This window comes from Triticum aestivum, chromosome 3D (genome assembly GCF_018294505.1).
Source record: "Triticum aestivum cultivar Chinese Spring chromosome 3D, IWGSC CS RefSeq v2.1, whole genome shotgun sequence".
NCBI classification, from domain to species: Eukaryota; Viridiplantae; Streptophyta; class Magnoliopsida; order Poales; family Poaceae; genus Triticum; species Triticum aestivum.
This window is the reverse complement of record NC_057802.1, coordinates 336627290-336653756: the sequence shown is the minus strand read 5'-3', so window position 1 is coordinate 336653756 and position 26467 is coordinate 336627290. Positions and strand designations below refer to the sequence as shown.

General features: G+C 44.3%; 2 protein-coding genes and 1 long non-coding RNA gene across 23 annotated transcripts; 1 reads left to right on the top strand and 2 right to left on the bottom strand.

Moving 5' to 3' along the window:
* The first annotated feature begins 707 nt into the window (after window positions 1–707).
* LOC123078729 (phytepsin) lies at window positions 708–23960 on the top strand. 6 transcript variants are annotated; one of them, XM_044501322.1, is made up of 14 exons: window positions 708–763; window positions 867–1192; window positions 1293–1353; window positions 7596–7690; window positions 7788–7900; window positions 8104–8272; window positions 8361–8400; window positions 8498–8562; window positions 9069–9182; window positions 9268–9332; window positions 17283–17427; window positions 17507–17626; window positions 18251–18339; window positions 18565–18856. In XM_044501322.1, the coding sequence occupies exons 2-14, from the start codon at window positions 881–883 to the stop codon at window positions 18614–18616; spliced, it is 1440 nt and encodes a 479-aa protein (XP_044357257.1). In that variant the 5' UTR covers window positions 708–763; window positions 867–880; the 3' UTR covers window positions 18617–18856. The 6 variants fall into 6 exon arrangements, 5 of the variants coding, with proteins under 5 accessions (XP_044357257.1, XP_044357259.1, XP_044357258.1 ...); XM_044501324.1 differs by lacking the exons at window positions 708–763; window positions 18565–18856 and adding an exon at window positions 23929–23960 and having other exon boundaries at window positions 770–1192; XM_044501323.1 differs by lacking the exon at window positions 708–763 and having other exon boundaries at window positions 770–1192; window positions 18474–18856.
* Window positions 9796–16364, bottom strand: LOC123078731 (uncharacterized). 16 transcript variants are annotated; one of them, XR_006437617.1, is made up of 10 exons: window positions 14752–16363; window positions 14417–14668; window positions 14260–14325; window positions 14011–14105; window positions 13049–13233; window positions 12230–12917; window positions 11793–11929; window positions 11527–11595; window positions 11243–11392; window positions 9796–10202 (listed from the first exon to the last, which is right to left on the bottom strand). It is a non-coding gene; the product is annotated as an uncharacterized lncRNA (long non-coding RNA). The 16 variants fall into 16 exon arrangements; XR_006437615.1 differs by having other exon boundaries at window positions 11527–11929; XR_006437612.1 differs by having other exon boundaries at window positions 11243–11595.
* On the bottom strand, window positions 18880–21364 carry LOC123078730 (mannan endo-1,4-beta-mannosidase 1). The gene is made up of 3 exons (XM_044501326.1): window positions 20958–21364; window positions 20599–20793; window positions 18880–19965 (listed from the first exon to the last, which is right to left on the bottom strand). Exons 1-3 carry the CDS (start codon window positions 21288–21290, stop codon window positions 19216–19218), a joined length of 1278 nt encoding a protein of 425 aa, XP_044357261.1. The 5' UTR covers window positions 21291–21364; the 3' UTR covers window positions 18880–19215.
* Window positions 23961–26467: the final 2507 nt, after the last annotated feature.

The window sequence follows — 26467 nt, the reverse complement described above, 5'->3', positions numbered from 1 at the left end:
GTAACCCCTATACCTCCATTAAGAGGGCTCGAACCTGGGTAAACATCGTGTCCCCTACCTCCTGTTACCCTCGATCCTTAGACGCACAGTTCGGGACCCCCTACCCGAGATCTGCCGGTTTTGACACTGATAGTGGCGGCGGCAATGTGCGGCGTCGGTGTGGGAGGGAGAGAGGCAGCGGCGGCAGGAGGGCAACGGCTGCAATGGGAAGAAGAGGGGCCGGCGGCGGATTACTCAAAATTGATGTTTTTTGCAAACTATTAGCAAAGCGGTAGTCTTAGTATGCATCCTCAAAATATGCATGCAGCAACACGAAATTGGTGAGCTCACACGGTTATGTCATCCCCAACTCAGATCGACGTGGAAAAGGGTGATCACAAACAGAAGGCATGATCAAGTGAAGTACACACTTGTCTGATCTCCAAAAAAACAATTAAATCATTTCTCCGATGTCCATCTGGACGTGGTGTGGCGCGGGAGTCCGCAAGAATCCGATGAATGTCATCAAGAGGGAGATTTTTGTTGTTGGAACTTTCCCCTTTTGCAACCATGACATGATAGTTTCTGCTCGTGCTTTGTGAGAGTCATGAACCGTGCGGCGGACACTAGTACCACTGCACGCACAAGCAAACTTTTGTTTTCTTGTGGGAATGGTACAAACTGCAAAACCTTTTTGTTGAGTGAACACAACTGTGGTCCAGTATCTTCCTGGATCAACTTTTTCAATCGATCACGCAGAATTTGCGACATATTGGGTGATCATGTAGCCACACCGATCAAGTTCATAAATTGACACCCCCCGCCCCAGAGTGGTCTGCTCCTTTCCCGGTCTCACTTCATCGGTATTCTTTCTCTGTAATTTGCAGCTCGCGGCGCAACCATGGGAACCCCCCGCCTCGCGCTCCACCTCCTGCTCCTCTCCAGCGTGCTCCTCTTCGATGCCCTCCTCGCCACGCCTGCGGAGGGCCTTGTCCGCGTCGCGCTGAAGAAGCGTCCGGTTGACGACGCCCAGCTACTCGTCGCTCTCGGCGGCAACGCCGAGGCAAAGGGCCACGTCGTGGCACTGAAGAACTACCACAACGCTCAGTACCACGGCGAGATCGGCATCGGAACGCCGCCGCAGAACTTCACCGTCATCTTCGACACAGGCAGCTCCAACCTCTGGGTGCCCTCCTCCAAGTGCTTCCTCTCGGTGCGCCCCGCCCGTGTTGGTCGCCGTGATGGTTTTACACAGTTTGGTTTATGATACGTACTACTAATCTGCAGTGCGCGTTTTATGATTTATGCTGCAGATTGCTTGCTACTTCCACGCGAGCTACAAGGCCAAGCGGTCGAGCACGTACAAGAAGAATGGTTTGTGCCTTGGCCCTTCCTATCGTAATCTCTTCTCAAGCTCCACAGTGTTTTGTTTTTGTTGATTTTTCGATAAAGAGCATTTTTGTTATCGCAAAATGTAGCCATGCGGATACAAAGCATAATGAGCAACACTTCGTCTCTGCATAAATAAGATGCACACAGCCAAACACTAACAAACTAACAAGAAGATAAAAAAGCAACATATTAATAGTACTAGTCGAATGCCCGTGCGTTACCACGGGAGATATCAAAAAATAATGATGTAACCAATCAAATCATTGCACTATTCAATGTTTGATGTGCTTACTTTGGAGTATAAGATAATCTGATCGGTTTGGGTATAGCAAATACATTATTTATTTAGGCGTATCATAGAAGTTCTATGATCGCTAAGTTTTATGAATAAGTTTTTTATGATGACTTTCAAAGACTAAAATTGAATCCGAAACTTAAGTGTCAACTCTATTACTTTTACAATTCGTTTCCTTGTCCGTGTCACACCATTTTAATTGCGTCGCAGACAAAAGCTTTATTGAAGCAATATGTCACCTGGTGTAATTGGCAGTGAAGATCATTAGGATTCCATGTACAGTCTAGGTACATCGGCCAAAACCATAAAGATTAGAGGCACGTGCATGCCACAGGAAAGAAAAATTAATGACTAAATGTGGCACTTTATTTGAAACAAAATATTTAGATATTAAATGACGCCAATAAATAGTACTCCCTCCTTTCTAATACTACTTATCTGATTTTCATCTCACAACTTAATAATTATTATCACTTATTGTATGTCTACAAAATTAGTATAAACATATATGAAATAAAATTGTTTTGCAAGAAAAATAAGACAATACAATTTATACATGTCCAATGCATGTACTTTTGTATATAGAAATGACCAAAGTCGCACAAGCAAAGTCAGGGGCATTATATTTCATGGAGGGAGTACCTAAAGCAAAAGTCTGCTTCATGTTTTGCTTAAAGGTATATGTCATCCCCTTGAAACATGAATAATGACTTTTGACCAACAGAACGATATACCAAATCTTTCATATGCTTGGTTACAATTTACACAATATAACAATAACACACCTTCCCTTAAAAAAACAATGACACACCAAGATAGATGGTTTCTCCTTTACAGTAGCAAATATAGGTAGAAGGTAAAGAAGCCTTATATTACAGCGTCATGAATACTTACGCCAGTGTGAAGCTGTCCATCTAATGGCTACACAACTCTTTGATCTGGTTCGCTAAATTGGGAAATCAAGAAGTTGAATTTTCTTTTCAGATGATCCCAAAATATTTGCACAAATCCATCAGTTAATTAGTGAAACCTGACCCTGATCATCATACCTTGAAGGCTAGGAGTAAAGGGAAGTACTTAAGGAATGTTAAAATCCTAATATGAAAGCTTAAGAGCGTAGCAACATATCTACAATAAGTAGCATTGACAGTCTAACATGAAAGCTCAGTAGCATATCATATCTGTTTTGTTGCACTTGTGAAAGATTAGAAAACCGTATTTAAATTATAATGATAAACTCATGTATAACTACATTATGAATGTTGGCACTTATGTAAGAGTACTAAGAGTCAAACTCATTCAATATGTTTGAAAAAAAATGGAATGAGAAATTTGACATGTGAGATCATAGATGATGAATCCGCAACAAGTCCCCTCTCCATTTTTACGAAGCTCAACAATATGGAATGGAGCAACCTCAAAATCTGCAAAAGATTACTAAACAAATATTAGAATCATTAGTCTAAACGAACATATAAAATGTGTGATAATGTAGCTAGCTGTTTTATCTCTAGGAAATAAAGACTTTTGATGGCATGAGCATATACATAGAGAATGTAATATACATATATCAAGCAAAGAGTGTACGTACTATGATCTTATATTAATATTCCATGATGATATTTTATCATTATCATTAATAAAATAACTTGTAGAAAAGTATTCTTTCTCTTGGTCAGACCATGCTATACCCATCAGTACTTCCATTGTTAGTGAATAAGCACTAATCATAACATCAAAGTGTAGGAACAAACTTGTTGTGCTGACCAGAAATAAATTACCTTGTTCTTCTTCCTCACCAAAATCTTCCCCTAGATTTTTCATCTTTATCTGCACAAGTCATTCTTAGAGCTACAGGATGCAAGAGGAAACCGTAGTCAGAGCTAGAGGATACAAAGAGGAAAACTACATGAACACAACGTGTCCTGGGTCCTCTCCTGCCACCCTGGCTACTGCTGCCCTGCACTCGTGCCCACGCCGCTCCGCAGATGTCCCAAGCATCGACCACGTGCCCCAGCCGTGCCCTCCGCTAGCTCCACGAGCAGCTAGCGGCCGTCACCGTCGCCCTCGGCTGCGATTCTGCGAAGCCGAGACGAGCGGTCTTGCCCTGGCATCAGCTTTTGGGACTCTGAATTTTTTTACGCATAGGCACAGAGGATGTTCCAGATATATGGGTTGATACTTCTGTTGTGGTTTTGCCTATCATTATTACTCTTACACACACATAGCCACATGTGCTTTCAATCTTATGGACACCAACTTGTGTTCTAATTTGACCATGTAGGTGTCCAAACGTGAATAATAATGCAGAAGAAAAATAGGTTGAGGAACAGAGGATTGCGTGCCTGGAGCTTGAAGCGCGACTTGGGGGCGTCCTGGCAGTCGGGGCGAGTGGGGCTAGATCAATGAGTATATCTGCATCGTTGTAGCAGGATGCTAAGAACATCATCCCGCCTGTTCATCCCGAACCCTATCGGCCAAATCGAAGAAGATCGATCCAGACGACGATGATTGATTGCAGTTGGCCGGGACGTCAGACCAGATGAGGGTTGATCACCAGGCAGAGACGGATCATGATTGAGGTGCTCTGATTCATCTCCTCATTAATCTGTGTGATGTGTGTTCCAGAGAGAGAGAGAGAGAGAGAGATTACCACAACGCAACATGGATAGACATAGAGGAATTAGACTATCGTTGTGCTCTCTTTCTCAGGCCACCGCTACTCCGTCGTTCCCTGGCCACTCATGATCTCTCGAGACATGGGAAGCGGCTGGCGCTGTGCGAGGGCGACGGAGGGTGCCGGTGGACCGTGTATTGGCGGTTGACTCTGCCCTGCCGGGGCTCGCAATCTCCATTGGCCACATCGACCGATCCCGTTCGCGAGGCGGAGGAGCAAAGGTGACCGCCCGAAGGAAGGAGGAAACAGGGGTGTGGTGCGGGCGTGTGACTGCAGATGGAGAAGGGGAACCAGCGGCGGAGCAGAGGGAGGCCGTTCGTGAGAGGAAGTGAAAGAAGAGGGGTCGTGGGGGTGTTGAGCGGGCGCCTTAGGGATCGTGGGACCGTTTTGTTTTTCTTTTTCTTTTTATCTTACCTGAAAAGTGGGAATTGTAGGGGGTGGGAGGCTGGTTGGTTGTGAACGTGGATTCTTTCCTAGCGATTTTTTAGGTGCGGGATCTCTCGAGGGGAGGAGCGAAGGAGGGGGATGGAAGGAGGTCGAACCATTACGTCGATCCCCTTTAATAGTAGAGATAGTCATATAGAGCCGATATTATGCCTATGTTAAAGGAGGTAGTGGACCAATCCGGAGATTATGCTACCACCCATGTTAGGTAAAAACATCCTTAGCCACCTGCTCCAACCGCATACACCACTTTGAACAACGGTTGTTGCTCCGTTTAGTGTAGCGTAAACTACGTATGAAGCGAATATGTAGAGCGAAAAATAAGCCGCAAATGACATGTGTTTTGCCTACGAGAATCAAATAATTTCTACATAGCCAAAGTGCCCATAATAAGGCATATTTTCCCACCCTTACTACGGTTCTGAACCTATTTGAAACTCCGTCCAACGATGATCAAAATATTGGAACACTTGTGGACGGATACAAATTGGACGCTATTTCGATGAATGTCCACGTAGAACCCACAAACTTGTATTAAAAAAGTGATGTTTGATTGTCTCGTCATGAGTACAAAAGTTACATTTTTTGCTTCCTTGTCAGTTGCGTCAAGTGAGATTGTCTTTAGTTAGCACAACTTCACTCCAAAGAATACGACATTAAGATTTTCACTTTTAGTGAAATCTTCGACATCCAAATTTTCTTTTTATTATCCACTGGGACCTCTAAATGTGTGAGCACATGGTACATAGAGTTGACTATGAAGGATTCGCACGTAGTGAGGTTCCAGCGAAACACGTCCCAACCTTGTGTTAGGCTAATCAATTCCTAACATATTTCGCTATGACATAAGGCGGGGGGCTAATCAAATCCTGTCAGAAAGAAATATTTGGCGGGAATGAATTGAGCACATGCGCAAGAGTATCTTCTTATCACGAACAATGTGGTACAAAGCTGGATATTTTTCTTAGAGGCTGGCATTACCTAGCCAGTTGTCCTCACAGAAACGAATCTTTGGCTCGCCTTTTATCGCGAAGAATGTAAAGCAAAAAATATGTTTCTTCGTCGTCATTAAACCAATCCAAAAGTGCGAGTCACCAGGTTTTCAATAGGCCTGGGATACATCATTTTGCCATAGATACTTATTGCGTAGCAGGGTTTGCCATACGTCATCCTCAATAAGTAGTTTGAACAACCATTTACTTAGTAAGTCATTATTCTTAACATGCAGGGGATGAATGCCAAGTCCACCTTGGTCTTTTGGTCTACAAACCACGCTTCATTTGGCTTACCTTTTCTTTTCACTATCCCCTTGTCAAAAGAATCTGGATTTGAAATAATTAGCAAGATCATTTTGAGAGTTGAAAAAAGCATATAGAAAACCATATTTGTGAGGACAGAGTTGATCAAGACCAGTCGTCCTTCAACAGAGAGCAACTTGTCTTTCCAACTGCTAAACCGTTTCTCTAAGGGCTTCTCTACATGTTTTCGCTCCGCATTTGTGAGACATCCATAATGAATCAATATTCCCAAATATTTAATCAGAAATTAGCCTCGCGCACAACCAAACATGTCATCATACTCAGCCGCCACCTCACCGGCTTCTCCAAAGCAAAACAATTCATTTTTATGAAAGTCAATTTTAAGCCCTAACGTTTGCTCAAACGCTAAAAGCAATAGTTTCATATTTCGAGCCTTTTCCAGGTCATGTACTATAAAAGGAATTGTATTGTCAGCATATTGCAGAATAGAGAGGCCACCATCCACAAGGTGTGGTACTACTCCTGCAATTTGACCATCCCGCTTGATGCAATCAATTAGAATAGCCAACATATTAGCAACGATGTTAAATAACATTAGAGATATGGAATCGTCCTGTTGTAGTCTTTTCGTATGAAAGTAATGGCATATGTCATCACTGACTTTGACAGTCACACTGCCTCTAGTAACAAAATTTTGGATCCACGGACGCCAATTATCAAACAATACTTTCATTATTAGGGCATGTTGAAGGAATGACTATTCGACCTTGTTGTACGCCTTTCTAAAGTCAATTTTGAAAACTACTCCACTATTTTTTTACGGTGCATCTCGTGAACGGTCTCATGTAGGATTACAACTCCGTCGAGTATATTTCTACCTTGCATGAAAGTCGTTTGAGATGGTCGGACGACATGGTCAACAACCGTATTGAGCAACATCAATAATATTAATAAAAAAATACTATGGTAGTTGCCCCCAACGGAGAAAGCAACAACAACCGTATTGGTCAACTACCATCGTAGCAGCAACAACAATAATATTAATAATAAAATAATAATAATACTCCCTCCATTTCTGTACAAGGCCACTTCGTTTTTTGTGTCAAACTTTGACTTGTAATTTTGATCACAAAATATGGGTTATATGTTATCAAAAATATATCATCGGAAAGTTCTTTCAAATGTGCATCCAATGACATAATTTTTGTGGCATATAACTCACTTTTTATTGGTAAAATTAATGGTCAAAGCTAGGCATATAGAATTAATGGTCAAAGTTAGGCATAAAACTTTTATTGGGGCTCTAAAAAAATACTCCACCTGGAAACCCTCCGAAAATTTACTGGGAGAGCCCCAATAACCATTTATTGGGACTCTTTTTTTTTGCAATCTTTTTGGAGACGCTCGAACACACTATATGTGCATGTTTCTTATATTAGGATCTTTTTAGAACAGTTGGGCATTGGGCTTGTTTTTTTACATTAAGTTGTAGCAAGCAGGCAAATTATGTTTACTTCGTGAATATAATTTCTATTTCCCCTCTTGGCAGGAAAAATGGTTGCAATTCAATATGGAACTGGTGCAATTTCTAGATATGTTAGCCAGGACAATGTGCAAGTTGGTGGTGTAGTTGTGAAAAATCAGGTTTATGCCTGCATCCGAATTGCACACTTATTTTATGCTATCTGATCATGCGCATCCCATTTTAGAGTATACTAATTTCATTATGGCACCATGTTAGGATTTTATTGAAGCTACCAGGGAACCAAGTATTACTTTTATGGTTGCAAAATTTGATGGCATTCTTGGTCTTGGGTTTAAAGAAATCTCAAAAGGTGATGTTGTACCTGTCTGGTGAGCAAGTCTCTCTATCTAAATATCGTGTGCATATTTGGTGGTGATGTCAACACTAGATGTGAATATTTTACTTTATGCAAAATTTATGGTGTATTATTAAGATCCACACACAGCACTCAGGGTTATTCTGATTTATTGGCATATCTTACTTAAAATGTAGACCATATTCGTTATCCCTAACATCACAACAAAACCTGTAGGTATAACATGGTTAGCCAAGGTCTAGTTGGTAGCCCTATTTTCACATTCTGGTTGAACAGACATGCCGGTGAAGGGCAAGGGGGAGAAATTGTGTTTGGAGGAATTGATCCTAATCATCATAATGGAGATCATACATACGTCCCTGTTACTAGGAAGGGATACTGGCAGGTGTATCTCTTTCACTTAGTTGAGTAATTTTAAAATTCAAGAAGTGGTAAGTGATTTGTGCTGATAAATCTTGACTCGCTTTTTGCAGTTTGATATGGGTGATGTCTTGATTGGAGGAAATTCCACAGGTAGTAACCTCTGACCTATCAAAAAAGTAGCCATGCCCAATGTACCTGTATATAACAAAGTGTTTATAATCTTTTTCTTATACTCTCTATGTACTAGGATTATGTGCGTCTCGCTGTGCAGCTATAGCAGATTCGGGAACTTCATTGCTTTCTGGTCCCACAGTATGGTTGTGACCTCTGTTTATCTTAATCTCATAAACAAGGAAAATGGCTTTACAATATCAAGTCAGCACAATAAACATTTGAAGCAACCTAAAGGAGTCATTCCTTAACATAAGCTTTCGGTTCGAGTTTTACCTTTTAGCAGAGGAAATGTGCATTCTAACAAGGTGTATGCTTTGATAAATTATATTTATAGTCTTTATTTTGATTAAATTATGGTAATTACACCTGAAGGGCAAGCAGTACGACATGATTTTTTTTGCATGATGCTCTTGAACTATTACAAATAAATTTGGAAACTAAAAACTTCTAAGAGCATGTCTGGATCAATAGGTACATTACAGAATGTGAAGATCAGTGAAGTAGAACCTGGTAGACCATTTAAAGCATAATATGTGCAATGTCCTTATCTATGCTTTATAGTTCTACTCTGGTGGGTGCATATTCCATTGTTAGATTAATCATTGTGTGTCTTAGACCTAGTGGTTCAACATTGAAATATGCAGGCCATAATTACTCAAATAAATGAAAAGATCGGTGCACCTGGGGTAGTCAGCCAAGAGTGCAAGGCTGTTGTTTCTCAGTATGGGCAGCGGATCCTAGATCTGCTGTTAAAGGAGGTTTGAACATTTTCAAAGGCAACTTTTTGTTTGATTAGTCCTATGTTAGCATTATAAATATACTCTTTTTGTGTCTATGATGCAGATCGAGCCATCAAAAATATGCTCTTTAGTCGGTCTATGTACTCCCAATGGAACACAAGGTGTAAGGTAAGAGTTGGGAACTCTTGTACTTTTCACACTCATGCACATCATACACAATATATATGCAGCTAAATATACAGTGACATATGTAACTGAGAGGAGGTGATTAATAAAGTGGCTGCATGCATCACCGAGATGTAGAGGCCGGGGGTCTTCCTCCTTTAAAAAAACCTGAGAGGAGGTGTGCATATCACATGAATTATATATACTAGATGACCAGTTGCGCCAAATGGCGCAAAGACCCATTTAAAACCATGTTCGTGTTGAAAATATTTGCATTTTTTCAATAACCGTATATTTGAGTACATTTGGTAAGAACTTATACCCCTATACATAAATGAAATTAAATGCAAATATTTTCTGAAGGTAATAATGCCACAAATTAGATTATCGGTAGGTCAAGATAGTTGAGTCTGCAATTAGGAACTCCGAGTAGCTGTAAACTTGCATTAAAAAGAGTAAACACAAGTGACACAATAAAATGTACTTAATACATGAACTCGTGAACATTTGTACATGAGAAGTTAATAGAAATAGTGGTGAATTACATCATATAATTTGGTTCTATACTCTTGTGTATATATCCTAAGTGCTACCCCTTTGTGATCAACTCTTTGTCCTTCGAATCGAATGGCACAGCTACTGCCCCTTGTGGAAAAAGAAAGGACTCTATAATACCCATAAACGTAAACTTATAATTGCAAAAACAAAACGCCACAAGCACCATATATAAGGATATATTACAAAATACAATGCAGTTCATAGGCTCATTCTTCAATTGACATTCTGGACATCAAATCAAAATTATGAGGTATTGTTGTGAATTGCAAAACTTCTAAACCAGGTGCTAGCCTCAGAACATCCTTCAGTATGTACCTACCACAAATTATAGTCAGATTAATAAAATACATATCCCTTTTTAGAAGAGAAAATACACAACCATCTAAAATAGAAAATTGGCGGCATGCGGCATAAAGAAGATATTGCTCATGCTCGCTTGAGACAAGGAATATAGCTAAAGAATTTTCCAAACCTTGAGAACGAACTACAATAAACAGCCAAAAAAATCTAATATTCTACATATGCTGGACACATGGATGTTACTACAAAAAGGGAATGCATCAACAAGCATAAGTATCTCATTTTTAGCTACCAATATTAGCAAATATTCTGTTATGGGAAACTATTTAATGGTAGAAACTCTGAAAGACGCAAAGTCATTCGTTTCACATCATCATCTTGCTGGTGACCAAATAAACACTATTGTTTCATGTGTAGTTCAAGGCTGTATTTCAGAAAGTCTAACTGTGTCGGAAAGAAAAACTTGAAACCAACACTGTAAAAAAAGCGTGCCTAAAACTTTCAAAAATTTGAACCTAGTCCAAGCACTTCCTAAAATACCTTGTTATGTTCTCTATGAGTGCACTCATTAATCTGTCAGCGGGTGTCATAAAGAGCATCGGCGAGACACCTTTTACCATGCGGCAGCTAGTGTCATGTAAAAAGGGGTGGAATCATCAGGTGAAGATTTTGCATCCCTGAGTATAACTAATAAGGATATTGCACTACCTCCTGGTTGTCCTACTAGTAAACAATCATGTCAACATATGAACCACATAGTTTTTGGGAAAACAATGGTTTCTAGGTTGGCTTTTAGCACCAACCCTTAGAATGTCGCAATGTTACTCATGCTGATACATCAACTCTATTCAACAGTGTACCAAAAATGTCTTGCTTCAGACAGAGATAATGAATTAACAATTCCATCCTGTGTTTTTCAAACCCAGCAATTCTTAATGTTGCATGACCTTCTGGAGTCAGGTAGATATCACAAAATTCTATGAAAGACTACCAGCCAAAATGGCAAAAGAAAAGAAAGTTCGGCAGAGCAGAGATAGTAGAAAATTCATTATTACTTGGAAGCGACACATGTTCATTAACTGGGGGAGGCATGGTGTCATCTGTTTTCAATGGCCTGAAATCAATCCAACAAGCTTCATCTACCAAGGAGATAACCCATTAGGCCTTTTAACACTCTGCATCATCATCCCATCTGATCTGTCAGGCTGACAGTCAGCGAACAATACTTCAGCTTTGCACATGATTTAAGGACAATCTAATGGGAGCAATCGTAGCAAAGTAAATCAACAGTGAATTGTTGTTTTTGCCTTTTTGGAGACATCTCTTACGATTAAAATACCTGTCCAGAGCAATCAATATAAGGCATTGTGAGCAGATAAACATTATTGTTTCATTATCTCCCAACAACCTAGATCAAAAGCATTAACCAACTTAGTGTGTGCCTAGCCTTACAGAATATCATAGCACAGACATTCATTGAAGAAGACAAATGATTATAAACTCTGAGCCAGTCACACTACCACAAAAACATGATAACCCTTGAAAAAAATACTAGCTCGAAGGTATGGAGGCAAAAGCATCAAAGGTATATGGGGAAGAACTCACCAGAGCAAAACCAATGGAACAATTAGTAATCCCGCTTACATGAAGCACCAGCGAAACCAATGATAAATTTAGACCGGTGCTTCAGCAAGAAATTACTTCAACACAATGGCAACCAACCACAACTCCTTTAAAGATGACTATAATAAATTTAACACAGTAGTAGTTTAGTTTCCACAAGTGAAACAATGAAGAAGCTTATTGTATAAGTTTACTTAATTTGGTCATAGTAAGCTAAGTATTTATGTGCACAAAATAGGGAGGCACACTTTCTTCAGGCTTGATTACTGAATGGCAGGTACTAACTGAAGTAAACCAAGCATGTATGTGCTCTGAATATTCACAATTGCCAGTAAACAAAGTAACTAACTATATTTACCAAAATGTACAATGCCCAAGCTCAGCGAGGGAAACAAACACAAGGAATAGAGGTCGCACACCTGAAACATGCTGAAGTATGCGTCGGTCTCCCTCTCAAGGGCCAATCCAGAAACAAAATCAGCAAGCTATGTGCCTCCATGGCAAGTTTTCCATCTATAATTGAGAAGCACCTGCAAAGATGGAATAGTCATCAGCCATAAATCACAAGTTCTAGGCAAAGAAAGAGAATTCCTATAAAGCAAGTATCAAAACATTGCTCCCTTCAAGATGTTGTCCCCTCTGCATCATAACATTTTTTTCCCGACCTTTGAAGACACTGCACTGAACCCTCTTCAGCAAATAGAGCATAGATTCATGAAGAGCTCTAGAAGAGATTAAATGGGTACAAATGACCATTACACATGTCATGAGTTAAATAGGTTCGTTATGATGACAGGAGCAAAAGCAAGTATACTATAAGGAATTAATTACGATATGGGATTACAACTTTGAGAAAACACTATAATAGGGAGAAATAATAAGGTACCCGAGCAAATCGGAAGAGCGGCGACAGAATAATAAGGTACATAGATATTAGAGGTAAATTGTTATCCGGAAATATATACATGGTTCAAACATGGTTCAATCTTATTTTAGAAATTAAAATTTTGATTTTTATGTGACCCACATTATAGAATAGATGCTAACCTTTTGACAAGTCCTATGCAATATCAGGAATCTAGATCCAACCAATGCACTCGACTTGCCCTGCAAATATATACATGGTTCAGAGTTATTTTCAGAAATTAGGATTTCATCCACAGTTGCAACTCCAACACCAAAAAGAACTGACCATTCATTTTTTAGAAGTTTGGACAGAAACAAAGAACAATGCTTACCTGATAGAAACCAACAGAGTTGAAACATAGACTCTGATTGAGAAGCCAAATTGAGATGCCATTGAGCACTCCAAATCCCATGAAGGTCCTTCCATAGAAAGATTTGTGCTCAAAGGGCTTCATACATAATGCCACATGAAGTCAATAGAATGGAACAAAGAGATGCCAGGCTGTCAACATGGTTGCTGCACAATAAAGAATAAGGGTGAGTAAACTTTTAGGGTAAACCAATCTACTTTTGTTTTTTCTAATATGTTTAGACTACTACTCTTTCCTTCTCAAAATATCATTTGATAACTGGTACAACACAATCTCACTCTAGCTCCTTCTGCTCGACATATTCATTTCAGTAAGTCACCCTAGCTGAGTGGTTGTATCATTCAAGTTAAGCTCACGGCTTGTTTATTTTGTTTTAACCATGGTGTGTTACAACCCACAATACCTATCCATACCGAAAAACAAAATTTGCAGCTCGCACTAACCAACATAGTTTTTTCCTGAATTTACACTTGCAATACCACATACCAAAATGGATGTGGTAGTTACATGGAGTAATTAGGCTATTGAAAATAATATGTAAATCTATCGATGCTCCAAGTATATATTAATTAAAAGCCAACCTAGTGTAATTTTCATTTAAGAATAATATAGCATTGACCCTGCGATATACTTGTATGCGGATTTTCTCAGAATCACACTTGCTTCGCTATTTTGTACACCGGCACGCTCTCTTCCATACTAAGCATATGTTGGCTACTTCAGTAGCACCTATCCATATCTTCGCTTTGCTAGGATATCCGCTGGAAGAGAAAAAGTGAAGACTCTATTCTTCAACTTTGTTGCCTATGCATACATACACATATTCAGTTGACGAAACATGGTTTACTTTATACTTACACACATGATCCTAAATCTGAGAAACCAGAAATGGCCTAGTCAAGCTACAACCTTTGAACACATACCTTATTTTGCCAGATGGTGTGCAGTGTGATGGCCACGAACAACAAGACCTGGACCAAAATACCGAAGATGATTCCCATCCAAAGGCCCTGCCCACCTGTATAAGGAAGCAAGTGAAGGCAAGTTCAAAAGCAAGCATGAGAACACATGATAACCGAGCTAATATGTTCACTGTTTGTTGTTTTTTTAGAAGGGGGTGACCCTGGCCTCTGCATAAGTGATGCACACAGCAAGTGTTCACTGATGCATACCAAAAAAAATTGTGGCTTCACATCCCTGTGACAGATTCCGAATAGTAATGAATGTACACGAGCCCCCTAAATAGACACCACCAATGTAGAATTGACTTAGAATAGTTGCACAATGGAAGACACACATTTCACATTTATTCATTGACAATTCACAAACCTGATAGGTGTAAAGCTTGACGTAGATAAGTGACATCCCCTGTTTGGTATTACTGTAGTTCTTAAGCCCGCGGTAGAGCGTCTCCGGGACATACTCCATGACAAGGTTCAGAAACAGCTCACTCCACTTGTGGTTGAGAAGAAGCAGTGCTTGAGGAAGACAACATTGGAATGGTTAATCGAACGCATAAGCTGCAGCTCCCGACAGTACCTTCTTAATGGCTACCGTCTCCCCAGTTTCCAAGCATTTAGCCTACACATGCAACCATTTCGCTAAACATCAGGCTGGTAATCGACAACACAAACAGAGAAACAAACATTGGCTAGAGCAATCACCTGAAAGACGGCGCCAAATGAACCAGTGCCCAAAATGTGCTCTGCCATGTAGCTTTTGCGTTCCATCTGGTTTCATCCTTTCCAGGTCTGAATTTTGAGCAGGCAAATAAACTCGTCTCATGGAGCAGCAACTGCCAAATCCACCTTCTTTTGGCACTCTGGTTTTCCATCACATCGCTTCTTTGTCCAGTGATTTTCAGGAAGGTGGCAATCTCCCAACATACTTCTCATAACAACTAACAGGCAATGCCGTTCCTACCAGTGTGACCACCAGCAGAACCCATTCGGACTTCCATGGCCTTATCCTCTATTATATATTTATATGAAGACTGGTTAGTGAAATAGGCAAAGTAGTAAAGTAACTGATTTGTGTATCATAAGTACAAATTTCTAATTACTGCGAGTAATCAGTAGTAGTAGCATCTGGGACAAAATTTTAGTTTTTACTCAACAACACATCTCACTAAGGCAATACTGGCCGTAAAACTCAGGCCAAGAGACACAAGGGAAACATAAGAGACGGATAGCGCACATGTCGCCGGCCTGAGCTCGACCGCATGTTGTCCTCGTTTCCTCCAACTCGAGGGCGGCGTGCGGAGGCAGGGGAGGAGTCGCCGCTGGCGAGCAAGAGGGATAGGAAGAGGGCAAATCAGAGGGAGCAAAAGGGGCAGAAGGAAGACCAGCGAAGGCGACGACGGCATCCTTCCCTGCCTCGTACCCTCCCCAGATGGGCCCCGGAATAGCCGCCACCGTCTCCGTCGTCTCGTGCCCGAGCGGCACCTCATCGCAGCTCGACGCCGCCACCACCGCTCCTCTCGTGCTGCCGCCGACGCATCCGCCGCTCCCCCGCCTTGAGCCGGCCCGCCGCCATGGAGCCTTAGCGGGAGGAGGAGAAACACGAAGGGGAGGAGGCGGAGGGGGGACACGGGGCTCGAGAGCGGAGGGATTGGTGGTTGGAAGACGCGAGGGGAGGCCCCAGATCGAGGGGAGCAGCGGCGATGGAGGGAGAGGAGGCCGCCGGAGTTGGGGTTGGGTGGTTGGGGCGTGTGCCCCCGCCCGCTACCACCCGTCGGCTCTGCAGGCCGCGCCCCGTGCCACCCGCGCGAGCCCGCTGCTGCTTCTGAGCGCCACCCGCGCGCGCTGCTGCTCGCCCCGCCTGACCGCCCCGTGCACACCTTGTTCGTGCACCGCACGCGCCGGCCGCGCCCTGTCCCACACCCTTTAGCGCTGCTCGCTTCCGCTGCGCCCTTCCGCAGCCGCCATGCCCGCCGCCGCCGTGGCCCGACCGCGTCCGCCTCCCTTCACCGCCCGCCTACGCCTGCCGCTGCCTCCCGCTCCGCCGCTGCGCGCCCACAGCCGCGGCGATGGCTGATGGAGGATGGGGAGGCGTCGTGGGAAGAAAGAGACGAGCAGCGACGGCGACCACGCGCTGGGGCGTCGAGAGGTGGATAGAAGTGGAGGGGAGGAGGAGGCGGCGCAGCGAGGAGGGGACGCGGAGGATTGGCCCGACAGCGCTAGGTTTCCGGGAGAGGATTGGCCTGGCTCTTGTCGAGGATCTCGTTTTCGGGAGTGGATTGGTCTGCCTCGTTCACGCAGGCTCCACGAAACCCTCCCTCTCCTCGATGGCCTCCATAGGCTCGCGACCCCACCTGTCATCCTCTTCCGAAGCAGTCACAAAGGTTAAAAAAAGTGGACGGCTGACCAAACGCCAGCAGCCAAAAAATACACTGTTGCGCTTCGAGCAACCCAATCCTGCGGCCGAACGCGTCGCGCGCGCGCAGTGCCCCCAGATGGGCGGGTACTCTAGCAAGGTTTATATGTTCAATTGTCATACATAGCTGAGAGAAGGGATCTAGAGACCACCGTGCACAATAACACAAGTTGTAAACTGAACCAGAAAAAGATGGGATTGAAACATTGAGTAGTGAAGGAAAATTATTTGATAAATTAAAAGAATACTTGTGCAAATAATAGAGTAATTAGTGTGTGAGTAATTACAAAGTACAAGGTTCCCACTTATTTTCTAATCCATTTGATCAATCTTCTAGATGGTTTGGACTGATTCAATAAAAAAATGTTGCACCTTTCATGTCGGTATATAGATTTAGTATTTACACTTGCAATTAGCTGCAAATTAGTGGTCACTTGATTATGGATGATGCCAATGCAAGTACCAGAGTATTAAATTTATTATTATTTTGGCCAAATTCAAAATCTGGCACTTCAAAAAAAGTCTCCATTGGGGATATGAAATTCGGCGTCAGGATTATAACCAACGATGCAGAGCGAGTTTATGCCTGCATGACACTTTTGTGTTAGAAAATTATTTTTACCGTGGGTTCTCAAATTGGACCCAGTTCTTTTGCTATAGTTGCCATTACCAAAATTTTACCAATTTTTCCCTAACCGGCACGGAAGAAACATAGCTTAAGTGCATGAAGTCGGTTACATATCCTCTTTACCTTTCACATTGTTTTACTTATGTACCTTTCACATGATAGTCATTGTCTCCGTATGTAATGTAATGGCAGGGCTGGTATTCGAAGTGTGCTAGATCATGAAGTTGGGAGATCAAATGATGTCATGTGCCATGCTTGTGAGATGGCTGTTGTATGGATGACGAACCAACTTGCAAAGAATCAAACTCAGGATCTTATATTCAAGTACATTAATCAGGCATGTTTCCTAGTATCTTGTAACACCAATGAGAGAATCACATCGTAGCACACTTTTACAAACTGGTTCAACATTGCAGCTATGTGACCGTATTCCTAGCCCTATGGGAGAATCATCTGTGGACTGCAGCAGACTTGCGTCCATGCCTGACGTCGCCTTCTCCATCGGGGGCAAACAGTTTGTGCTGACACCAGAACAAGTAATGCTTCTCCATGGTTATTTTCTCTGTAGACCTGCATCCACATTAGCTACTATCATGTTTAGAATTTTAGCAGGCACTATCATTTTCTTTAAACATTCCAGATGGAGATTATTCAGTCCTTTCATCCATGTTGTAGATTTGTCCCTATACTTTCCGAAGTTAGAAATCTCGGAGAGATCATAGTAGACACACAGGCTTGGAAGTCTCTTGCTGGGGGCTTTTTCCTCCTTTTCGAAAATGTAAATGTACATGAGTTCTCTTAAGTTGTTTCACATAGGCATACTAACACTGATGTATGAAGCTAAGCATGATTTTGATTTTTTTTTGCTTGTACATAAAAGTTTAAGAGACACACAAGGCTTATTACTTCACTCATAGAGTCATAGTTAAGACTGTGGTCATTCAGTTTTATGTTTGGTAACTGAAACAACAACCTGTGGAGACCATAGTGCACAAACCGGTGGCGAAGGTTACATATAGGGGACTACTACAGCTATTACGTACTTTTTTAGGCAAAATTCTGAGTGCTCTATGCAAGTGGTTGTCATACGTTCAGATTTGTATATTCTGTTTTTATTTGCAGTGAACTGAATTTGTTTCACTTTTGATTTCCGTTATTAGTATATCCTGAAGATCGGTGAGGGAGATGCTACCCAGTGCATCAGCGGATTCACGGCCATGGACATTCCTCGTCCCCGTGGCCCTCTCTGGTAAAATTATGCACCCCTTATATTGTCAGAGCTTTTTCCTTTTACCGACGCTGGCCCCTTTTTAGTGTAGTACTGAACTAATGATCATACGGGTTAGCAATTAAGGTTTCTTCATCTGTGAGGTTTATCTGCAGTCGTTGGGAGTGCTAAACACCTCCGAAATACTGAAAGCGAATGCTCCACGAAACAGCTGCGGACTCTGACAATGAGAACTTGGCGTTGTAGGATCCTATATTCATGGGAGCCTACCATACCGTCTTCGACTATGGCAACATGAAGATTGGGTTCGCGAAGGCGGCATAGGGTTCCCCCATGGTGGGCGGATGAGCCGCAGAGCTGTCTAATCTTCAGGTTGGTTTGGTCTTGGGCAAAGTATGTATGTGCGTATGTTACATGCTTAATAATGCTCGTGTGATCCGAGATACCAATAAACCTGTCCAATATAATGAGGCAGGCTTTCATACTCATTACTGTAGTTGCCATGGTGAGGTTGTGCCGGCTTCCAGTATTTCGCAAGTGATTTTCACTAAGAACAAGATGGACAAACGAAAAAATAATAATCAAGGCTAGTCAATTAAGCACCCCACCATAGATATAAAATCTAGAAGCCAGTATGATCAAGGTTCTAATCACCGGCTGCTTCTAAGCCATGATGATCAGTCCATCACATTTGGCTATCTCGTGATCCACAAGAGCACTGAAGAAAACATGTCCTCTTCCCAAGGAAGGTAGCAAGAAGGATGACAAATATTACTCCTTCTCTCCCGGATGAATAATCGTGAATCATCTCGAGGAGAACTAGACTCACTCACACACGAAAAAAAGCACGCATTATATAAAGTAGAGATCCTCTTTTGTTGTCGTGGTCAGTGGTCCCTAATTGCCACCGGTGCCCTTCCCGCTCGCGTCCCGCTTGGCGCGCTCGGCCCGCGCGAACGCCTTGCCGAGCATCTTGAGCTTCCGGCTCTCGGACGTGATGACGCCGGTGGTGGACGCCGGCGCCTCCGCGAAGATGACCTGGTAGCCGTCGCCGTAGGAGTCCATGCCGTCGGCCATGAGCTGCCAGAAGAGCCCGCCCACCGTGGGGCCGCCCCTCCGCGCCGACTCGTAGATCTTGGCGTAGACCATGCCGAACTGCGCGTCCCGCTGGGCGCTGCTGAACCCGGGGTCCCTCTGCGACTTGCCGAACTCGGCGATCAGCAGCGGCTTGCGCAGCGTCCCCTGCGCGTCCGCGATGTGCGCGTCCAGCCACCTGCCCAGGAAGCTCCGCTGCGCCTGGTCGTCGGAGCTCGACAGCCACTGGTCCGGGTACGAGTGCACGGTGGCGAAGTCGATGCCGGGGACCTGGTTGTTGGCGATGAAATCGGTGCCCACCTGGCGGCCGGCCGGGTTCACGGAGGCGGCCCGGGACGACGACGCGCCGTAGAAGCCCTCCAGGCCGGCCTCCAGCATGTGGTTGCCGTCGATGGACTTGACGTGCGCCGCCATCTCCGTGATCCACGACTGGATGGTCCGCCCGGAGAGGTCGGACTGGCACCGGGGCTCGTTCATCAGCTCCCACGCCAGGATCGTCGGGTCGTTCTTGTACGCCACCCCAGTCACAGTGTTCAGCCTCGTCAGCACGGTCTTCCATGATGCAAAGAGAGGCAAAGTAAAGTTGTCACGAGCGTGCCGGGAGTGCCAATAAAGAGATTCAAAGAGTTATCATCATGTCGCAGTGAGTGACAGTAGGAGCACGGCCCAGCCGAGTGGTGTTTGACCAGTCGTCTGGTGTCCAGAAGCATCCATTCAACAGTATTCCCACGAATAAAATTACAAAAAAGTGCTTCTTATGCACACTCCAATGTCACTACTGTGACTTGCAGCGGCGATTTATTATGTCTGAACGCTAACTAAGACACTGTCGGGGCCTCGGTGTAGACATACGTACTGAGCAGAGCAAAACAGTTAGTAGTTACTCTACGTTATTTTGACCTTGGTACTTGTCAGTGGTGAATATTTATCCCCTGGAAGGGTTTCACGGTTATGTTTTCTAAAAAGTAATATACCACAAATCAAAAGCAAAAGCAAGAACAAGGATTGCCAACGATACTCCACAAAATCTTGTAGTTTCTCCCACGTAATAATAATGAGAAAGTAAGCATCTTTACCTCATGTAAAAAGGTAACAAAGATTACTGGCCAAATAAATGTCTATAAACAAAGATGGTAAAGCCTTGCAAGAAAACCTTGGAAGTTACTCAAGATTTGTTGTTCATACCTTGACATGGTTCTTGTAGAAGCCCTTGACGACGGAGTTGGTGAAGAAGTCATCTTCAGATCCGACGGCCTGCCCCCGCCCTCTTGCCCACTCTACATACTGCTTCTTCCCTCCAAAAGTGTCGTAGTTGTTCACAAGGCTCAGTATCACCTTAATCCCATTCTTCCTAGCCTCGGACAGCACAAAATCCAACCCCTGCACGCTCAAACAACAACAGCAAGAATCCTCTCAGGGAAACAGAATCATAGGCGAAATATATAGCAGCTGAAGGAAAAGAACCAAATGATCCAAGAAACTGAATGTTTCAAAAAGTAGTGCAAGTTACAAAGAGAAGAGTTGAGCAAAATGTTGGCAAGGACCTTGAAGGTGTTCTCGTTGTAGCTGCCGGGGGCGTACTGCAGCGCGTTGCTGCCGCCGTCGCTGAAGGCCCAGGTTCTAGCGACGGAGAGGCCGCGGGCGGCGGCCTGGCTGAGCGCGGAGGTGACCTTGCCCCTCTGCGCGGGGTCGGCGGCCATGGTCATGAGCCAGTAGGCGTTGAAGCCGTTGGCGTAGTAGGGGCTGCCGTTGATCACGAAGCGCGTGCCCTGCGCCCTCACGAACCCGCCGCCCGCGGCCTCTGCTTCTCGGCCTCCATGGACGCACAGCAGCACGAGCACGGACAGAGCAAGCGGTGCTCCATGATGAAGCCCCATTTCTTCTGGGGGGTTTCGTGCTGGTCTGCTAGGAGGTTGCGCTCTCTGAAACTGGATGGCAATGGCGGTGAGCTGAAGCTCAGTGGGTGCTTAAATAGACCAAAGCTTTCAAGGCTTCGTTTCACAGTCGCGCCATTGAGTAAACTCAGACTGTAGTAGACGGAGACCCACTTGTCAGCGGGTCTTTGGTGTTCCATTTTGTGCACAGAGCTGTTTTTTGAGCTACAGTTTGGGTTCGTTACGCGGGTGGGGACGGAGAGGGGGACATTAACTTCGTCGGTACCATGGAAGCAATTTATTGGCACCTCACATGGGTAGTGAAAAGGACACGATGGTAGAACAGTACGGTTTTGCGGTCCTCGGTAGGGTTTACCAAATCCATCTCGAGCCCCATAACATAATGAGAGGGTTTTGCGGTCCGGGTAAAAGCAATCGGTCAGGACATGCTCATTTCACATGTCTATAAATAAGTATATACTCCATTGAAATTACTTTCTCGAGAAACTCTTGCAGATAAAAGAAACTACGTTCTCGATCAGCATTATAACGGCAGCGGGTGGCGCGAGAGTCGGGCGTGTGTGCGCTCGGCCGCTGGGCGGTGCAGCGCGGTGGCGGCGACGAGGGGCGGCGTGGCACGGCGACCGCGACGAGGGCGACATGGTTTGAATGCGAGCGACAATGAGGTGGCGTGGCACGGAGGCGAGGGGCGCATTTCTCGCCTGGCGCCTGGAGGTGCATCGCGGGGGCACACGTTGGCGCAGGTGCGCACTGCGGTGCAACTGGGTTTGGCCAAGGGCGGCGTTTCTCTGTCCCCTATGTCAGCACGGTGCTGGCAGGGCGCGGTGGCTTCAGTCCGCGGCGGGAGGCCTTGGATCTGGCCAGCCGTGGTCAGATCTGGATTGGCGGCTGAATTTGATGGCGGGACGCTTGCCGCCTCTGCACGGTGCGGTTGACTGCGGCGGTTCCTTGCCGTTCTCCGTCAACAGGTGACGATGCATTGCTGGAGGTTCAGTTGGTTAGTTATGGGTGTGGTGCGACGACACCGAGTGAAGCTTGACTCCGGTTATGGCCGGAGCTGGCGACGGCGGCGTTTGTGGGCATTGCAATCTTCTTGAAGGTGTTGCCGTGGTGAAGCATTCATCTCCGTATCGACCCTTTCTCCAAGGGAAACCTCAAATCTGTGCATTCATGGATCGGGCGATGGCGGCGTATTGCGTCGTGCCCCTCTTGTGGGCTTCGTCTTTAAAGCGGGGGGGGGGGGGGGTCAGTTGGTGTAACATCCCAAATTTTCAATTTGGAATGATATACATAGATCATCATTGCATATCATGTTTTGTTGCATTTTGACAAATCCTCGATAAATCCTAAGCAACTCAAGGACCCGGAGAGAGTTGGGGATTTTCCCGAATTTTTCAAATTTATTTTCCAACGAGGATTTTGGTTTTAATTATTTTTCTCTCCGGAAAAATATTTCATTTTAAATAAACGAGAGGAGAAAATATGACTTCTCCAAAACAATTGAAATACTGGAGGAAAAATGTTAAAAACATTATTTGGATTTTATTTGCAATTTTTATTGCATTAAAAATATTGCATGTTTTCAAAATATTTATTTTTGATTTTAAAAATGTTCACCCTATTCTAGATTTTCTAACAAGACGGGGAAAATTTATTTCATATTTTTCTGATTTTTATTTATTTTTCTACGCAATATTTTCCGCGGAACTTATTTTTTTTTTAAATGCCCGCGCGCCGACTGGGCCAAAGGCCCAGCCGACGGCCCGCCCGCGCCCTCTCCTCCTCCCGCTCGGGAGCTCGCCGCCGGAGTCCGTCCCGGGCACGGTAGCCGCCGCCGCCTCGGGTGCCCCCTTCCCCACGCCGACGCACCCCCCTCTCTCTCTCCTCACCTCGAGCCGCCGCCGCCGACATCGCCGCCGCCGCCCGCCCGCACGCGCCGCTCGTCGCCGCCGCCGGGAAGCCGCCGCCGCCGCCCTCGCCGCCCCCTCGCGCCCTCCCCGAGCCCCGCACCCCGCCGCCAAGCCCCGCCCCCGCCGGAGCCCCTCGCCGGAGCCCGCCGTCGAGGTACTGCCGCCGGCCGTTTTCCGTCGTTGACCGGTTTTCTGTAAAAAAAACCCTTTTGTTTTTTAAAAAAAATCCTAGATTGGTTTTTTTCGGTTTTCTTATTTTGCGAGCGTTCACCGAACCGTTCGTTTTAACGAACGCGTTCGTCGGTTTTTCTCTGTTAACGAACGTCCGTTATTTAACCGTTCGTCCGTTTTTCTTTTTCGTCGGATTTTCTCGTTATTTTCTCAGATTCGATTTCTGATCGAATCTTCGATTCTGTTTAACTTCTCGCTCGTTTATCGGAATTAGGCGATTCAAGCGCCTAGAGTTTCGTCTCGAAATTCTCTTTCCGTTTAACCTACTCAAACAAGTTTTTGCTACAGTAAAATTTGACCTAGATCCAGATTAGCAAACGAAGTTTCTTTCTTTCGCCGTTTGACTTTCGTTGCTTCTTTCGAGTTGATTCTTTTTGCAAACCGGAGTTCTTAAGTTGAACTTTCTGGTTGGATCTTTCATTCAATTTTTACCCGTGCATTAGATGAGTACTGATTGTATGCTTGTTTGTTTGCGATAGAGTACCCGGAGTGTGCCGCTTGTTACTTCGACTCGTTAGGTTTTGCGGATCATCAGCAAGGCAAGTAACACTTTGATCATACCCCGTTCATACCCAGTTTTATTGCATTAGATCTATTTTCTCAAACATTGCATGATTAGGATCTAATTAAATTGTGGGTACTGGGAAGTAGTTGAGGTAGTACCTATTACCTGTTTTCTTATCAAACCCTTGGGAGTTACTTCTACGTTGCTTTTATTATTGCTATGCTATGCTCGTAGACGTGGATTGGGTTTGAGTGATATTCATGACAGATGTGAGTTGTTTATTAATGGTTCAACTTAAGGTGACAACTAAAACTCACATCTGGGTGGATTGAGGCACCTGGAGAACCCAGTGTTGTCTGTATGTATAAGGTCCGCCACCCAGGCTCAAAGGGATCATAAGATTATTCATGCTAGAAACTTCCGTGTGCAGCCACAAGCTATTATGGGCTCTAGCATAGCTGAGTAGGTTACAGGATCTCTTGAAGAAGTGGACTAGCAGATGTAGGGGAAAGTAGGTGTACCGGTCCATCCAGAGTAAAGAGTGATTGTTTCTGAAAGACTGTGTCTCGGCCATCCGTTTCTCAAACATCATGCAGTGCGAGAATCAAGCGGAGGCGATCGAGTCTTGTGGGGAAAAGTGCACAAACCTCTGCAGAGTGTACAAACTAATCATGATTAGCCGTGTCCCCGGTTATGGACAATTTGAGTATCTAGTACCTGGATTATCATTTGAATCTCATCACCGTGATACTTATAATTAATTTTGTTGGGTTAATGATGATACTTAATTGGGATTGAGTTGGAGGTACCTTCTCAATGTTTCAACCACCATGATAGTTAAATAAAATTTATTCCTTTTGAAGTAGGATAAAATTGGCTTTTCGCAAAACTGTAACCATAGAGCTTTCCACCAGCCATAAATGCATATAGTATAGCATTATCATTGTTCATTGTTCTCTATGTGTTACTTTGCCAGCATATTCTATGTGCTGACCCGTTTTCGGGCTGCAACGTTTCATGTTGCAGACTTTTCAGACGACGAGTAAGGTGCCTTAGGTCGTGGTCTTATACTCAGTGATGCCGCTGGAGTTGATGGACTCACTTATCTTCCAAGTCTTCCGCTGTTATCGTTATTAGATGGCCTTAAGCCATGTTTTCATACTTAATCTCTTTGGAGATCTTTCGATGTAATAAGTGTGTGATTGCTACTCTGTTATCAATCCTCCATTTGTACTGTGCGTGTCAGCATTACTGATCCAGGGATGACACTGGTGCACAACAGCACAGGCCATTTGAGGTCTGGTCGCTACAGTTGGAAGTACTGGTGGCAGGTGTGCCAGTAGGGTGAGTTGGCGAGAAGGCTTCTATGGCAACGATGGCGGTGGTGAGCGAGGTCGGAGACGCGGGAATGGTTGTGTTAGTTGGCTCTTCTTCGGTGTGTTCGTGGGATTACCTTGGTCTGTTTGTTGCTGTGAAATCGGAGCTGCGGCGGGCGGCAACGATGACGAACAGCATGTGGTCTATTCGGTGGTCTTTATGGCGCCAACCTTACATAGTTCTTCGTAGCTCTCCGTCAGAGTCGGTGTTGCGCCGTCCTGGGCGCGGGTGGCTGAGTAATGGTGCATATCTTCATTTGTCTTCACATTGGCCCCTATGGTATGGGTTGGGTTGATGCTCGTTTATGGTAAAGTTGGAGTCGCTTGCTCGGGATTAGGGATAGCGATGACGTCGCTTAAGGAGAAGTGATGACGACGACACATGTGTACTAGTTCGACGAGGCCTTCTTCAGAGGGGAGTGTGTGGGGTATGCTATGTGTGCCGCTCAGCGGATTGTGACGGTTTTTGCCCGGCTTTCCTTAATTACTGGGCAATTCTCTTCGGCTTAATTAATAGATGAGCCAAATTTTTTTGGCTTGGTTTCAAAAAAAAAGTACACCATTAAGCTAATCCCACGTGCTTCACTCTTGTCCTTGAGCTAGTAATGTACGGTTGGTCGCGATGAAGATGAATAATGTTGGAAGATGAATTGCCCCGCCACGCGCAAAACAAGAGGAATAGCTGCAATTGGTCTCTAGCGACTCGCCTGTGATCTCTTCTAGTAATAGGTGTGGCCCTGATCGACTCCTGGTACCCTGTCCTGTATGTGCATAACTGCATATTAGTTCATTTCAGTGTTTGAAGGTGCGATTCTGATAAAGACAGGCACCATATCCTGCAGCGCCATTTGAGAAGTAATCATTAGTACCTTCCTGAAACTTAGTTTGTTCCTCGGCGGCAAATTTGACAATTTTAACTTCTGAATGAAATCATTTCATAAAATGAACTGTCCTTAAAAGAATTTCACTCAGCTGACCTTAGAGTGGCGCCCGACATGAAGGCGCCACACTACACTGTGCAACGCCTGACTGACAATGTGCAACGCCTGACTGACAATGTGCAAGCTCTCAGGCGTTGCGCACTGACTTAGTAATTTTTTGAATCACCCGGGTGCAACGCTGGCTAGGCGTGCAACA

Excerpts from the sequence above, each read along its gene's own strand:
- LOC123078730 (XM_044501326.1), bottom strand. The coding sequence starts at position 21,290 with ATGGGGCTTCATCATGGAGCACCGCTTGCTCTGTCCGTGCTCGTGCTG. Across the intron at positions 20,794-20,957 it reads ACAACGAGAACACCTTCAAG|GGGTTGGATTTTGTGCTGTC; the intron begins GTCCTTGCCAAC and ends TTGAGCGTGCAG. Across the intron at positions 19,966-20,598 it reads TCTACAAGAACCATGTCAAG|ACCGTGCTGACGAGGCTGAA; the intron begins GTATGAACAACA and ends GCATCATGGAAG.
- LOC123078729 (XM_044501322.1), top strand. The coding sequence starts at position 881 with ATGGGAACCCCCCGCCTCGCGCTCCACCTCCTGCTCCTCTCCAGCGTG. Across the intron at positions 7,691-7,787 it reads GTGTAGTTGTGAAAAATCAG|GATTTTATTGAAGCTACCAG; the intron begins GTTTATGCCTGC and ends GCACCATGTTAG. Across the intron at positions 17,627-18,250 it reads TTGTGCTGACACCAGAACAA|TATATCCTGAAGATCGGTGA; the intron begins GTAATGCTTCTC and ends TTCCGTTATTAG.